Genomic DNA, 17,914 nt, shown 5'->3' with positions numbered 1-17,914 from the left:
TCCTATTGTAGATTACATGTAAGGCCTTATATTTTGACGCTTCCACCTAAATACCCTCTCCCTTTTTACAAATATTTTCAAATTATTTGAACAAGCAGTCATTTTCTTGATTTTTTTTTCAAAATAGAGGTTGGCTAGCGATTTATTGCTTATGGTTTGAGATTTCAACCCCTCGTGGAGTCTCACTCCGACCTTAAGAAAGCAAAAAAATCACAATCGCTTTTTTTTTAATCAAATTTCAAAATGAAATGTAATTTGGTTTTAAGTTTTTCATGGCCTTACATCCTCGCACCAACCCCCAAAGGGAAATTAGGGATAAAATTAATTTCACCTAAAATCGGACCTAAATTTAGCATGTTTAGTGTTCAAATTTCTAACCTGCATACATGTAAGAAAATAATTCTTACACAGAAGAAGGATTCAATTTTATTTTATGAGCAATAAAAAAATATCAATTTCTATGAAATGAGGCAAAATAAAGTAATTAAAACGTTATTAACACATTCACATTTAAAAACATTAAAGAATATAGGTCCGATTATCAAAGTGAAATAATTTTCTCCCCTAATTTCCCTTTTCGGGGTAAGGGCAAGGGTTTCGGGTTACATTAAAGGTTAATTGGGCTTGGGTGGGTTTGTAGAGTTAATTCCACCAAGCATTGTTATAAAGCATGAGAACAAAAAGTTGGAACAATTTTCACAAATTCAGTATTATATGTTCCCGTGGAATTTTTAGATCTTAAAAAAATATATATATTGACCTACCGACCCCCCAAAAAAAAAATTGAGCTGAGAGGGCAAACAGACCTTATTGTTTACTTTGCTCCTGTTAGAGAGACCTCTTTTGTTTCTGGACAAGAATATCAGCACTTTCCTAGCTTGTTTACATCTACGTTTATGCCTCCAATGTATAGAAAGTTTCACCAAAAGATATGAATGAAAAAAATTTTAAATAAAAACTAAAGTTATGTTTGAGACAAAAATCTTAGCAAAGAAATACAGCAAACATGTTCTCCATACCAAAATCTTTCCTTTGAACTGCAAAATGAATGTGAACAGGGGTCTTGACTGCTCTACATTGATTTATTACAGGCCCATCAGACATAGGGGTTGGTGTTGACTTGATTTGACTTTTATACATATGCTGTCACTTTACAAATTACATTACAATAATATACTCCGATATTTCTATGACATTCAGTAGCAACAACAACAAAATATACTACTTTGTTTTTGATACATTACATACATTCAATAGTGAAATTACATTTGGATCAGGAATTTTAGAGTGCACACCAGTAAATAGGAATCTCCTACATCCTTTCTTGAAAAGTCACAGTGTTTCAAACAAGGAAACGTGCAAGAAGACTGAATATAATAGATTAGGAAAGGCTTAAAAACATGCCACTAGGCCCTGATTCATATTGAATCCTAATTTGGGCCTGGGAAATATATTGTCTGTGAAAAATGAGCAGGATCCGACCTTTTATGAAGATTTGGCTAAGCTTTCAAAATGTGTTACATTTCAGAAACACCAAGCTATTTGTGAGTCGCCGTAAGCTGTATTTTATATAGGGTGATCTAGTGGGCAATTTCCTGAAAAAAAATGCTGGACTCTGTATGATTTCTCTGGACTAGATGTCTTCAGCTGACCTTCAACTTGCAGAAAGAGTAAGTTTTGAAGAGCTGAGTCGCTCTGAAGTAAAACAAAAATGACGTTTTCCCGGACCCTGTTTGTACAGAAAGTCTATGGAGGCTATTTACTGGTGTGCACCCTGTATGACACCAACTTATCACCCATATCAACTACACAAATGTACTGTAAAAGTAGAAATTTTTGCGAGGTTTTTATATTCGCGAATTTCGCGAGTGGACATAAACTCGCAAAAATAACCTTTTGCATTAGGTTTCTATTGTATCAATATCAAAACCGCGAAAATTTAATTCTCGCGCAATTGACAAAATCTTCAAAATCGTGAAAATATCTTCTCGCGAAAATATTGACTTTTACAGGAACTGATTAGATTTCACACACTGTTATAATCAAACATGTATACATCCGTATCAAAATGAAGCAAATGTCGGCTGATACATGTATCTCTTTTTACATAACAACTAGGAATAGACACCAGACTCATCTCAAGTGGAGGTCACTTCAAATCATCCCCAAATCATGTAGTTTAGGAAAGTTCTCTGCATTCCTTAATGTGACTTGGGCATGATTTGAAGTGACCTCCACTTGAGATGAGTCTGCTATTTATTCCTAGTTATATATAGCAGCCGACAAGTTGATATGGATGTACACATTATTATGTGATGAAATATAGCAAAATGTGATGCATGTCAGCCATATTGAATTTGACTTTACTACATTCTCCTCCCTAATAAGTACCCCATCAGCAATGTTTCAGCAAATTTCAATGGGATTTTTCAAATTCTGGAATTTCTAAATTCAGAGTTTGTCAGTGAAGGAAAAGCAAACAATTTTTGTTGACATTATGCACTACATGTTCTATAACACCATTCACCATGTTAGTAATACAAATTAGATCACAACCACACTTATACAAAATTATTGTACATGTAATAATTATATAATGGCAAGAAATCAAACTGGAAGAAAATCATACATTTTCTGACTCACACACAGTCAGGTTCCACATTTTGGATCAGAAAAGTCCACTGGTGTGCTAATTAGGGGAGGGGTACTAATTTGTTTGACCCTCCTCCTTAAGTAGGTCAAAATACGCTACCTGTTATTGACTAACATTTTGCTAACATATTTGCTAGTACAGAATAATTGTTTTCAATATGAGTCATTTGTGACCCAATGCAAGTGAATGAGGCACATGTCATACATTTTGTTAACTGAGATTTTTGAATTTTCATATAAAACACTAGATATGGATTAAAATAATACATAAACCATCTCTGTTAGATTTACGTTTCAAGTTAAGATCGGTCAAAGGTCACAGAACTTGGACATTGTGAAATACAAAATACAGAGAGCCTGTTAAGTTGAAGCACATTCATTTTTATTATACAAAAAAAAATTGCTTTTTTTTAAACATGTTAACGGGAATTAAATAAAGAAAGCATTATATGGTTCAAAAGATGAGATATCAAGATATCAAATATGCAATTTAAAAAAAAAAAAATTTCAACACATTCTTGACATTTTTGGACATTCAGTAAATTTGTATCTGCCGACATCAGCCTCATCTACTGGCATTGAGACACATTTGTTAAAAACGATAAATTTGATTCTAATTTCCTCAAGTTGCATGTGGATTGTTTAATTTTCAAACTGAAACACACCAAAACCAAGAATAGTCTCATACATACATACATAATAACCTATCAGCTTATAATACACAATAAAATGTTATTTTTACATGGACCTTTATCATGAGGTATACCAGGTGTACCATACACAAACATATACAAGAGGGGATTGCATAGCCACATTTTCCTATAACAACATAAGCTTGGAAAGGTTATCACTTTTATGAACATATTTACAAAAATATCATAAATTTATCCCATATTGATTAATATTTCAAACATTATGTATCTCAGTTTAGGGGGGTGATGGGGTGATTTACAAAGCAAACAATAGGCAATTATTCCCAGTTGAAATCTATGGAAGCAATGACCTTTATTTCCCACACTCAGGTAACCCCATTGGAAAGTCACACTCCCTGTTTAGAAGGTCATATCGTTGTATGGATTTCAACTGTAATAGCCCAATTCCATGTTAGTATAAACTCTATGTATTATAAATATGTACACCACCAATTATATTACTATAGACTTTCATTTTCATTGTGTTTGAGACCAAATGACATAAGATGTGTTTAATGCCAGTTACAGTAGTTAGGTGTTGTGAATTAGTCGAATTGTGGTGAATAGTTAGTAATGACTTCTGGCAAAAATTGTTGTTGTTACTTTGAAGCGGGCTTGACAAAGACTTCAAATATCACAGTTACACTTTTGTAGGTCTTTTGAGTTATGATGTAAAGAGTATCGAAACAAAACATCTTCATAAAACGACACATATCTCAAGAACCACAATACATAAAGCAATTTTTGAAAGTACATGTTTTGCATTCCGTAATCCGTACCCATTCAAATCTTCAAGGTGTAATTTTTCATTAATCCTCTAATTGAGACAATGAAAATTGATATTTTGGAGTTGAACAACCATGACTACTCACGACATGCCTTAAAAAAGGTGAATGCAGCAAAGAAAATGCAAATCTGGATGACAACAATTTGATATTCTTTAAAAAAGACTGTTATACATGGGTGCTACAATTACATACACGTTTCAGTCAGGGGTCGATATACAAAGTAAAACTTACATGCACAACTCTGATTTTTTCCTAAAAATTGGCTGATTTTCACAAAATTTTACATGCACAGGCAAAATTCTACATGCACAGAGTCAAAGTTACATGCATCTGTGCATGTATGCATGTGGTATTTCGAGCACTGGTTTCAGTATCTTAACATAGTCTAATTATAGTAATCAAATAATCAATTGTGTAATTTGTCTTGTTCACCTCACACCTTATTTGAAGTAAACATTCAGATCCTACACATAGTCATAAAATATAATTTGTTCTGAACTGCAATAGAAAATTGAAATTCAAAATGTTAAAATTGAAACATGGAAACATCTGCAGCCTTGGGGATATATAGAGGCCGTCAGCCTTTTGCCATCTTGTGGGTACGAATGTTTGGGAAATATCTTCCACAGAATGAGTATGAATTTCACATGGAATTAGCACATTTTAGCAAGTATTTGAAACTCACCATCTCTCTGTGTAAGATACAGGTTGAATCTTTCACAGAGGGTGTATGAAATTTAAATGGAGCTGCTTAATGTGTTCACTCCATTTGAAATTCATATTCCCCCAATAGTTTGTTTTCTATACAGGCAGTGTAGATTTTGCCTCGCTGTAGCCAAAATATTCAGTTGTAAAAACTTGGGTAATTGTGCCAACATTTTACTTTTCTGAAACTTCATCAGTGATGCTAAACATTTGAGTTCTCAGTCATTTTAGGCTAATTAACTATTTCATGCCTATGAGTATGATGTCATTTTTATTTTTGAGGCGACAAGACAAAAATAAATCTAAAGATGTTTACCATAGGTTATTCCAGTTGAAATCCCTACCCCCTATGGAAGACATGACCTTAAACTCCAACACAGGGAGTGTAGATTTCAAATGGAGCCACCCATTCCCTGTGGGAAAGATTAAGCTTATGCCTTCCATATGGAATGTATGGATTTCAACTGGTATAGCCCAATATCTATTGAATACTGAACATAAAATGTAACAAACTAATAAAATAAACTATAATAAAGTTGCATAAACATTTGCATAACTAAAAGAAGGATACTGAATACACTAGAAATAATATGCATAATAAACTATATCATAATTATGTCAAATGTAGGAAAGTATAGTTTGATCAGCTCGCATTCAGTGAGCATTGTGACATCGTGGATTAATATCAATATATTTAATTTCAAAAATTGTCTTGTGACATCTCGCAAGAAGCATCACAAATTAGTAATTAAAGTCAAATGAGTGAATGTTCTTAGTCATCCAGTAGTTCCAAACAGAGTTTTGGAATTAAATCTAATACTGGAACTTACTTTTTGCAACTGACATTGCGTCTGGAACCACCAGACTTCATCAGGCAACTGACCCGCTGGGCTGGTCATGTGATAGACGGCTAGGTATCGTCCCGATGGCCCGGTCCCATGCATGAGATAAGTTGAGTCCCCCTTTCTTGTTCAGTGATGGTTGCTCAATGCAATCACGTGACCAGCCCAGCGGGTCAGTTGCCAGATGAAGTCTGGTGGTTACAGATGCAACGTCGGTTGCAAAAAGTAAGTTCTCGTATTAGATTTAATTCCAAAACTTAGTAATTAAATCCTTCTTTAACATGCAAAATGTAGACCAGACAGGTCAATGGCGTAGTGGTAAAAACCTAACAATTCCCGCCGATTACGAGCTGATCAAATTATAGGATATATAATGTATATTAAATCATGACATCAGTTGATTTTGCTTTGCAGCAAAAATACTCTTACATTTCAAATTTGGTACTCATTGTTTAAAAACTATATGCTGCCCAAGTACAAATAAACCTGGGCAATTAGGGAATATATTTACAATTCATATAAGGTGATGCAGTATGGTTCATCATTCCCATAAAATCCCATAGGAAAACTGCCAAAAAATGGCTTGTGCCACCCCTCCCCCCATCTGACGGTTGGCATGGCATGAATTGGACATTTTAACCCAAAATGTGACATTTCATGGATTTTGTTTTTTGATAACCTGGTTCTTTTGATGCTGAAAACAATAAAAGTTGCAAGGATTATGACATGTCCTGTACACTGAATTTCTTCTTTCAGCTGATATTAAATCATCCTATCAATGTACACCCCACAGCATCACCTTAATCCCCCCCTCCCAAGACTTCATTTAGGCACAATTAGGACATTTTAATTTTGTATTTTTTGCACAGTGGATTGAGTGGACAAAATAACATATTTATTAAAAGTCACACTCTAATGTACAGCAGCAACTTCTTAAATGGCAAAATCAAATGCCATATCATTGTTGATACTTCATCTCCTTAAAAATATATGCAAACTTCCAGAACAGAGAAAATGACTGAACTGTGGTTAACTGAATGAAGTTTATAAAGAATAATTATAAAACTTACTTTATGCTAATTTAGAACCCGTCCCCAGTGAACTGGTCACAAAATGCCAACTCACAACTGTTGTAACCTAAATGACACCATACCCAACATGGGGTAGATGTGGGTACAGGAACAGATTTTTCCCCAAGTAATTTCATTCAATACTTTGCTCAAAAAATAGACAATGTAGTTAAACTTAACAATTTGTACATCTTGGAAGCACAATAGGCTGTTACAATGGAATCTATACACCCCCTGTGGACGACATGACCTTAATCTTCCACACAGGGAGTGTGAATTTCAAATGGAGCTCCAGAATGGGTAACTCCATTCGAAATCTACACCCCCTGTGTGGGAGATTACAGTCATGTCACCATAGCAGGTGTATGGATTTTAACTGAAACAGCACAATATTATCAAACATAGCACTAGCATTTACAGCAACTTGTGTGCATTGCATTATTTGTGGGCTACAACAGCTTTGCAACTTAAATGTCACAATACTAACGCACATAGCCGATACTGAGTTTTTATCACAACACTTAATATTTTTCCTGACACATTTTAACATGCTCACAATTGAGATACAATGACTATACATCTGTATCACAACACCTGTTTCCAATTATTTATGAACACATTATTGACTTATTTTGCTTATTTCTCATCACTTCACACCGCCACACCTACCAAATATCAAACCATTTATACCTCATTTTTTGCTCAAGTTTGCTTACCTACACATTTGCATTGCAACACCTATTCCATTTGGTAGACACTTTGACAGACTTTATTTTGTTCAATATTCACTTATGTAAGAATCTGCTATTTTCCTGACACAGTTGTGCACATCTGTATTATGTTTGCCAAGTTTCAATAATTCCTGCAACATGTAATAAGCTCAACAATAACTGGTTATGTCCGCTACATTCTATGTACAGTTTTACAGCGACATATCCTGTTATGCACACACCAAAGAACCACTTGTGTACATCACTTAGCAGTGTACTTAGATACTGAAGCTGGGGAGGTGGCAGGGTGTTTAAGCTTTTAGGCATATTATTAGCACACAATAATATATTGCCATTTTTGCTTAATTATATTCACAGAAGTTACATTTTTGAAGCAAAAATTGTTTTTTTGTTGTTGCTTATTTTGGTTTATTTTAATTTTAGAACTGAGTCATGAACGAAGTGGGAGCTAAATCAGGTATACCAGAATTTTGTATTTTTGTCTTTCCTGATGTACAGTCAGCAACAGTACAATGTCAAACTAGTAAACAGTTAGAAGACACGGTTGCTATGTCGGCACACCAAGTAAAAGATAAAAGTAGTTTTATATGTAAAGTGTTGGATATGTGCCGTTAGACACCCAACCTGGACAGTGCTATGCCTGTCGTATGTTAAACCACACGCGGTTTGAGTGCCATACACTGATTACTTGGAGTGGCTCTACCATCTGGAAGCTCTGAAGTATTAAAACATCATCAACTGCAGAAGTAGCTTGTCTGCTCGGGTTACATAAACATGTTTGTGCTAATGTTTTCTATTTAACTTTTTTCTCACCGCCATGATGTATTTCCTCATTGTTTATGTGTTTATTTGCGGTTTGTATTTGTGTTTACCCTTGCCTGAGATCGGTATGGATCTCAGTTGATCTTGGGGTTATATGTTCTTCTTCTTCTGTTAATAAAGATGATTAAATAAAATTGGGGCCTGTGCGAAGACCTCAGCATCGCTGGATTTAGATATTTTGCTGACTTGAACTTTGCCAAAACTTTTGTCCGACATGGTGTTTATTTTATAGGCCTATTGGTCTAACGGCATGTATCCAACACTTTACTTGGAAACTACTTTTATAAACTACCTTTTAGTCCCTTTTCTGAACACAGACATTTGGGATTGCACCAAAGACTTTGTTGAAAACCGACATATACATTGCATGGACAGAAGGGTTGCATGTTAAGTTCTACCAACAACTTCACAAAAACTATCACCTTTATACAGGTATAAAAAGTGCATTTCCATTTTTTTTATTACAAATTATTTATTACAAATTACAAAACTGTACTCCTTCCCCAATCAATTAATGAAGAAAAAAAAAAATGTCCTTTCTTTTTAAACTGCAGTGCTCAAGAATGTCTGCCTTATTACATTCTTTAATTGCTTTTATTTCCACATTTATAACAAATTGTACACAATGTTGCAATTTATAGCACAAAAGGGGCCATAAATCCTGTGCAATAAACCCAACCAGAATGGATCTGACAATGGCAGCCATGTTGGTAGTGTGTAGACTACAAGTATTTCAGAACACAACTGAGTCACCTGTTCGAATCATGTATTGGGCTATTCCATTTAAAATCCACACTACCCCTGTAGAAGATATAGCTAAAGTCTTCCACGAAGGGAGTATGAGTTTCGAATAGAATAGACAAATGGGTAGCTTCCATTTGAAATACTCATTCCAGTTGTGGAAGATATACTAGGTAAAGCCATAATACAGGGGAGTATGAGTGTCAAAATGATTGACCTTGACCAATTCCATTTGAAAAACATACTCCCCCTATGGAACGTATTTACAAAATGTTCCAAAGGGGTAGTGTGGATTTCAACTGGAATAGCCCATTATTCCCTGGACTCCATCTTGGAGGACAGTGTTTGGATGGCATGGCGTAGTGTTGCATCAGGTCTTTTGTAGGACATGCAACTTTGTCACTCCACAGAGGATGGGTTTCAAACAGAATAATCAATTGGGTAATATCCATTTGAAATACTCACTCCAGTTGTAAATGTAGGTAATGCAATTATACAAGGGGTGTATAGGTTTCAAGATAATTAACCCTAGCCAATTCTATTTGAAAACATACTTGCTCACTTTTCTTTAATCTTCCACAGGGTGTGGATTTCAAATGGAAAAGCCCAATCTGTTATGTAATTATGTTCAAAGATTTGAACTATCCCAAAAAGAAATTTTTTCCCCAGCTATTTTTCATGATGCAAATGAATTTCATTTTGTTAACCCTATGAGAACTACCTGCCTATTGGCCAAAAAGAAGTTTTCATTATCAATTGGACCAATCAGCAATATTGTTAGAATAATTTCACCACAGAAAAAATTGGGGTGAATTATTTGCAAAGCTCCATTCTGATTGGTGATTAAAGTGAAGATATAATGTAATTGACCAATCAGAGGCAATGTTATATCAGCAGGTAGTGCTCAGGGGGTTAAGCGTGGCAAGAGATTGGCCATCAGTGGACATCCTTGTATATACTTCAAATTGAGAGCTATTGAGTTGAAAACTCCCAAATCTTGACTTAATCTACATTGATGCAAGCCTCCATTCTAATCATGAAATAGTGTAGTCAAATTCAGACTTGACACCCATTCCCACCAACCCAATATAACTGTGTACGGTTTACTTGTTGGGTGACTTATGTTGCGTTCCATTCTCTTGTGAAACTTTGTCCTCGAACACCACCACCTCAATTATTTGGCACTGGAACTGGCCATCAGCCTCTGTCACTAGGGATGAGTTATTGAATGTCTTGCAAGGCTGCGAGTAGCCTTTGTCCAAGTCTTTGTCAAGGTGAATGCCTTCACCATCACTGGGAAAAAGAAACAAAACAAGGCAGAGAATGAGATTGTAAATAGCCTGAACTTGTAGTCTTTGACAAAGTCTTGATGATTGTTTTTACCATTACTATTACAGAAGAGATATGGAATGTAGTAAAAGAAGGGAATTTGCAACGTTTTGGGTCATGAAGGTCAGCAGCAATCAGTTAGCGTAATTTGACAGGTTTATGCAAATGAGCTACAAAATTAGCATATTTTGTGACAAAAGAATAGTGGAATTTGAAGACTGTCAATTGCCTCCCCTCCACCAAGTCCCATCACTATACGCCTCACCAGTTCCAAGAAAATGGACAAAATGAAACTTATGCTTGTACCGAAACTGTTTCCTGTCTCCGTTCATTTTATTTGATTTTACTTCACGGGAGTGTATCTTCATAGATCCAGTATGTGTTTTGTCAACCATCTGTTTACAAACCTTTATGTAAATAAGGTACCAAATTAGCATATTTTGCAACAAAAATCTACCGGAATTTGAAGACCGCTAATTGCCTTTGGAATGACGAACAACCAGGAAACACAATACCTCCAGTGGAGGCATAACTAGAATTACGCGGTTCATAATTAAGGTGGCCCCACATAAAGGTCTGTAAATAACAAAGGTTTGTGCCAAAAATTAACTCCAATTTCCACTTACCCCCCACCAATAGCTAGTTCATTAACGGTGGCTCTCATATACATTGTTTCAGCTGGTACCACATCCTTTGGGTTTGCCTTAGTGGTGCCGACCCAAGGATAATGCATCTCTTTTGGCGTCAAGGTGAACATGAAACACTACGCCGTTGCCAAAGTAGGGCGCTTTTCTTGCATCATCATTTCGCTCTTCCCAACTGACCGACAGATAAGCACCAAATACCTGTGTAATTGTATTATGTGAGAAATATTGATACACATGTATTAAAAACACTGTAGTTTAGACATTAATGGTGGAGGAATTATTTAATTCACTAATAATACTTTCTATTTAACTTAATGTGCCTTAACCAGCTGGCTGTGGTTACTTTTGCTGTCTAAGGAAATCCAAGTTAGCACATGGTTTTAATTGGCACCAATTGCGTAAGTATATAATTTTGAAATCATGTTTAAAATTTTAAATAGGAAGGAAGAAATGAACGAAAATTAAAAACGGAAGAAAGGAAGGAAAAATGAAGAAAAATAACAAGGAAATGAAGACAATGGAAAGAAAGGAAAAGATGGACAGGGACAATATAAAAAGAAAGACAGAAAGGTACGGAAGAGAAAAGAAAGGGAGGAGAGGAGAGAGAGGAGAGGAAAGGAAAGGAAAGGAAAGGAAAGGAAAATAGAGGAAAGGAGAGGAAAGAAAAGGAAATGAGAGGAAAGGAAATGATAGGAAAGGAAAGGAAAGGAGAGGAAGATAGAAGGATAACAGAAACATAGTAACAATGTCCAAAAAATGTCATCTGAAGACAAGGGTAGTGAACACTACCATTGGCTCCCAAAGTGCAGCTATGACTAACGTTTGGTTTCAATTGGACTCTTCATTAGGTTCATATTGCTCACATTTCACTCACCTCATTATTTGTGGTCTTGACAAGGAGTACTGTAGGTTCATATTGCTCACATTTCACTCGCCTCATTATTTGTGGTCTTGACAAGGAGTACTGTAGGTTCATATTGCTCACATTTCACTCACCTCATTATTTGTGGTCTTGACAAGGAGTACTGTAGGTTCATATTGCTCACATTTCACTCACCTCATTATTTGTGGTCTTGACGAGGAGTACTGTAGGTTCATATTGCTCACATTTCACTCACCTCATTATTTGTGGTCTTGACAAGGAGTACTGTAGGTTCATATTGCTCACATTTCACTCGCCTCATTATTTGTGGTCTTGACAAGGAGTACTGTAGGTTCATATTGCTCACATTTCACTCACCTCATTATTTGTGGTCTTGACAAGGAGTACTGTAGGTTCATATTGCTCACATTTCACTCACCTCATTATTTGTGGTCTTGACAAGGAGTACTGTAGGTTCATATTGCTCACATTTTACTCACCTCATTATTTGTGGTCTTGACAAGGAGTACTGTAGGTTCATATTGCTCACATTTCACTCACCTCATTATTTGTGGTCTTGACAAGGAGTCCTGTAGGTTCATATTGCTCACATTTCACTCACCTCATTATTTGTGGTCTTGACAAGGATTACTGTAGGTTCATATTGCTCACATTTCACTCACCTCATTATTTGTGGTCTTGACAAGGAGTCCTGTAGGTTCATATTGCTCACATTTCACTCACCTCATTATTTGTGGTCTTGACAAGGAGTACTGTAGGTTCATATTGCTCACATTTCACTCACCTCATTACTTGTGGTCTTGACAAGGAGTACTGTAGGTTCATATTGCTCACATTTCACTCACCTCATTATTTGTGGTCTTGACAAGGAGTATACTGTAGGTTCATATTGCTCACATTTCACTCGCCTCATTATTTGTGGTCTTGACAAGGAGTACTGTAGGTTCATATTGCTCACATTTCACTCACCTCATTATTTGTGGTCTTGACAAGGAGTACTGTAGGTTCATATTGCTCACATTTCACTCACCTCATTACTTGTGGTCTTGACAAGGAGTACTGTAGGTTCATATTGCTCACATTTCACTCACCTCATTATTTGTGGTCTTGACAAGGAGTACTGTAGGTTCATATTGCTCACATTTCACTCACCTCATTATTTGTGGTCTTGACAAGGAGTACTGTAGGTTCATATTGCTCACATTTCACTCGCCTCATTATTTGTGGTCTTGACAAGGAGTACTGTAGGTTCATATTGCTCACATTTCACTCGCCTCATTATTTGTGGTCTTGACAAGGAGTACTGTAGGTTCATATTGCTCACATTTCGCTCACCTCATTATTTGTGGTCTTGACAAGGAGTACTGTAGGTTCATATTGCTCACATTTCACTCACCTCATTATTTGTGGTCTTGACAAGGAGTACTGTAGGTTCATATTGCTCACATTTCAAGTAGAATGTATTGAGACTAAATCCATGTTCTTCTGATGTGAATATCAATCTGGGTTGATATAAGGCGATTCTGTCTGGTAACCACTTCCACAAAGTTTGCAGCTGAAAAAAACAATCACCACATAAACTTACTTTTATTTATTAAAAATATACATTTATTTGGTGTAATATTCAAGATAGGTCAATAGATAATGCAGATTGCATACTTTGATAACGATTTTGCTTCACTGCGCAGAAACACTAGTGGTGACCAGCCGCAAGACGATATATCGATCACTACACCGCTTTGCCCAAAGCGGCAGATTGCTAGGAATTGAATTCAAGTCAACTCAGGAGTGGTGCTGCTCTGATGTACAGGATACAATTTTTGGCTAAATAAGTGCAGAGTGGTGCTGAGCATCAACAATGGCTTTGAGAGTAACATCACTGCCGCTCAGCGTTGTGCTGTTCCGCTTGCACTTTTCTGTCAGCCGCTCAGTGGCAAGCGGCAGAAAGTATGAAACCAGCATAGAACCCTAGAGTCTGGTGCATGAGAGTGCAAGTTCAAGGAAGCAGCGGTGTCCTTGGTTTGCTCTTGTGAAATTTGAGTTTTTCTCTTGGACAAAAAACTTTACTGCAACTTGACCCAATGTAACCCTTACTTGTGGAGCTGATACTAGCTGTGAATATTTAATGTGGTATTTCTATAACAACACTACCAGATTCCTATTGCTGTGGACCCCAAAGGTACACTGCTGCCCAGATACTTTGTGGCTAAGAGTACCAATGTACCACCAGTCCAGTACCAGTGTGTGTACTGTTATACATGTGATTCTAATGTGTGTACTCTAGAGTACCCACACAGGTACTCTAGAGCACAGATGGAATAGCTATGCAGCAGTATACCTCTGGAGTGACAGCAATAAAAATCTGGAAGTGTATAACTTTGAGCCTTTTAATTCAGCATTAATCTACATTACCTGTTTTGAATTGATGATGCTGGATTGTATTTCTTCCAATAATACAGGAATTCCTTTTTGTTTTGATGGTGATTTACTCATAACTTTGCCCTCGGCTCTCAACTCTATCTGGTGCTTGGTTTGATATGTACCAATAATGGAACGCGATAATCCTCGGAACTGGAATGCAACCTAAAACAATACAAAATGATGCATTAAAGAGGTGTGGTCTAATTTTTAATGTTCTGTTTTCTATCTTAGATCGAGACCTACCATTAAAACAACATGTTTCCAAATTTTGAGTGTATTGCTCCAGCAGTTTTGATATAAGCAAAAATGTGTATAATGATGCCCTATAGACCACTTGGCATGTGACGTCATTGCCCGGCAGTATGCGCGCGCATTATGACAATTTACATTGTTCTTTGCCCTGCAGTGTGCGACGCATCGTAGTCTGCTAAGGGCATGTGCATTTTAAATCGCCCGCCACATTTCATACAATACAAGAAAGCCATTGAACAGTGTAGCGGCTCGTTCGAGCATATAACGATAGACGAGTCCCTCGCCTTTTGTTGATAAACAGTGATGTCAAGTGGTCTATATGATAGTGCATGTACACAAATCACTATGTTTATGTTCACACCATTTACACAAAAAATATCTTGGGCTTTAAATTTCACTGGGATGATGAGAAAAATATCAGCTTTCTTTTGATACCAAAATCTCAGTTTTGATAAAGAAAAATGGGGGATGAGGCTAACTTAGACATTCATCAGACACTTTGTATCAATTGTGATTGTTTGTTGAATCAAGGTTTTCTTTCTTGAATAAAAATTATGTTAATATTTCATGAGTTTCCTTGTTATCATAATCCTTGGAACAATGTATAGAGTTTAAATTGTTTTCACACAATTTTATTCAGTGTTAAAAGTTCATCTATTATTTTCTTTTATTAGACCACACAGGGAAAACATAATCAGGCTTTTTTATATATGCTATAAAGCAAGGGTTCAGCATCTCAGAAAAAACTTTTCTTCAAAAACAAATCGTCACCTAAACCATACAAGCATTAATCTCCTGCATGATACTTCTATAGAACACGTTCATCAATATACATGGCGAGAAAACTTGTCTCAGCATGCATGGTGGTGTGTATTTACCAACTCCATAATCTACAAGGTACTTGGCACCTCTCTTCCACAACTATTTTTTTACAGATATTTTAATTTTAAATTTTATACAAAAAGTTAAATTTGTTCCAAATTATAAAAATCAATATGCTCCTTTCTTTTGAATTATAATTGTAGCACACTGTTTACATCTGAGAAACTTTACTTCAAAATAGAAACTTTATTATTAGTTTTATGCTCTGTGTGAAATAAAGATGCTGTAAAAATCAATGTTTTTTCATTCATCATGTAGAGCCTGATACATTGATAACCTCAAGGTGCTTCATTTTAATCTTGCTCCTTTCACCCACAGGCCTAGTAAGCAAGCTACCATGTACAGGCCAAATATAAAGCATGTTCTCAATAGCTATGAAATATGTTCCTTTCATGACGTAAGAAGTTGGTAAGAAGTAAGAAGTTGACGTAGTTGATATATATAACACTTTTCAACACAATAACAACAAATATTATTTATTTTAAGCCAAAAACTTTGCACTAGCAGGAATATTACTTTAAGGGTATGTATGTTGTATGTTTTTATATGCGCCTACACAATCCAAATTTACTTGCATAATTGCTTAAATTGCTTTATTTCTGAATTTCTTTTAGTTCAAGTAGTAAAAGCATTATTGGGCTAATATATTCCATCACATAGTAAAGGAGTTTGGGGACTTCACATACTTTAAAGTCTTAGTGCAACAAGGCATCATATATGCAATAGTTGCCCTGGTAAAAATGTAACAATTTCTGCATTCTATATTGTACAGATTTAAAAATATGACACCTGGCAGCTACTGCAGATACAGCTTTCTTGCAATAACGCCTCAACTTTCATTGCCACGAACGAGAGGAAATGGGGCTACAATTCATTGTAAAGAGAGTAATGTATTGTGTGAGCGCATAATGCACAACACCTTAGGCAGCTAAAACCCACTCATTTCAAAATGAATGAATTCATGCACAGATCACTCAGTTTTGCCCCACATTTAGTTTGCTCATAAATTTTGCCTCTATTTTTGCACTGGCATGCTTCACAGTCAAATCGAGTAATTGTCGGATCACTGCAATCAATTGTACTCCTTCCTTTTATAGTAAAGCTAATTTATATTAGTTATTTCAAATGATTTAACATTTATGTAGTATATTAACTACCAATAATCCTGAAATATAATCTCTTTAATGACAATATATCCCCTTCGGCCTTTTCATATTATGTTGAAAATATTAAGCTAGCTTCCCAATAATATTAAAAATAAGTTTTTCTACAATGCAAAACCTACAGGCATTTAGAAGATAATTAGTTACTCCATGCTAAAAAGCTTATTATAAATGTATCTACATGTACAGGACTGTTTATATAGAAAAGGCTGGTGGCTACAAAAAAGATTACAAAGAAATTTCCACAGGGAAACATACACATTTATGGCATGTCCAGTTTTATATAATACCTAACGAAAAATTTTGGACACAATCATACACTTGAGTGGGATCTTAAAACTCTAGCCCCTTTGGTGCTCGACAAACGGGTGCATTATCAGTTGGGAGAAGTTTGTCCCATTTTATAGTCAAACAAGCCCAAAAGGGCTGATTTAATATTAATTTTCATTTTTTCCATTTTAATTTCACCCAAATATATTTTCGGATGCAGTAGTCTGCCCAGTAGTCTGTCCCCTATGACATCTTTATTGCTATGAAGGTAACTCTCTGGTTATGCTCCCATTCTGGAGAGTTCTCTGAAGGTAACTCTCTGGTTATGCTCCCATTCTGGAGAGTTCTCTGAAGGTAACTCTCTGGTTATGCTCCCATTCTGGAGACTTCTCTGAAGGTAACTCTCTGGTTATGCTCCCATTCTGGAGACTTCTCTGAAGGTAACTCTCTGGTTATGCTCCCATTCTGGAGAGTTCTCTGAAGGTAACTCCCTGGTTATGCTCCCATTCTGGAGAGTTCTCTGAAGGTAACTCTCTGGTTATGCTCCCATTCTGGAGAGTTCTCTGAAGGTAACTCTCTGGTTATGCTCCCATTCTGGAGAGTTCTCTGAAGGTAACTCCCTGGTTATGCTCCCATTCTGGAGAGTTCTCTGAAGGTAACTCTCTGGTTATGCTCCCATTCTGGAGACTTCTCTGAAGGTAACTCTCTGGTTATGTTCCCATTCTGGAGAGTTCTCTGAAGGTAACTCCCTGGTTATGCTCCCATTCTGGAGAGTTCTCTGAAGGTAACTCTCTGGTTATGCTCCCATTCTGGAGAGTTCTCTGAAGGTAACTCTCTGGTTATGCTCCCATTCTGGAGAGTTCTCTGAAGGTAACTCCCTGGTTATGCTCCCATTCTGGAGAGTTCTCTGAAGGTAACTCTCTGGTTATGCTCCCATTCTGGAGACTTCTCTGAAGGTAACTCTCTGGTTATGCTCCCATTCTGAGAGTTCTCTGAAGGTAACTCTCTGGTTATGCTCCCATTC

General features: G+C 36.3%; 1 protein-coding gene across 1 annotated transcript in view; it reads right to left on the bottom strand.

Moving 5' to 3' along the window:
• Positions 1-9,622: 9,622 nt before the first annotated feature.
• LOC140155425 (TBC1 domain family member 24-like) overlaps positions 9,623-17,914 on the bottom strand; it is a 108,395-nt gene continuing 100,103 nt past the window's right edge. Inside the window, 5 exon segments of the mRNA XM_072178271.1 lie at positions 9,623-10,336; positions 10,999-11,135; positions 11,137-11,217; positions 13,299-13,457; positions 14,315-14,485. Of these exon segments, the coding sequence (XP_072034372.1) occupies positions 10,147-10,336; positions 10,999-11,135; positions 11,137-11,217; positions 13,299-13,457; positions 14,315-14,485 (738 nt within the window). The 3' untranslated portion in view covers positions 9,623-10,146.

This window comes from Amphiura filiformis, chromosome 6 (assembly GCF_039555335.1).
Source record: "Amphiura filiformis chromosome 6, Afil_fr2py, whole genome shotgun sequence".
Taxonomy (NCBI): Eukaryota; Metazoa; Echinodermata; class Ophiuroidea; order Amphilepidida; family Amphiuridae; genus Amphiura; species Amphiura filiformis.
Note: the sequence above shows the minus strand (reverse complement) of the source record. Positions and strands in the feature narration are given on the sequence as shown.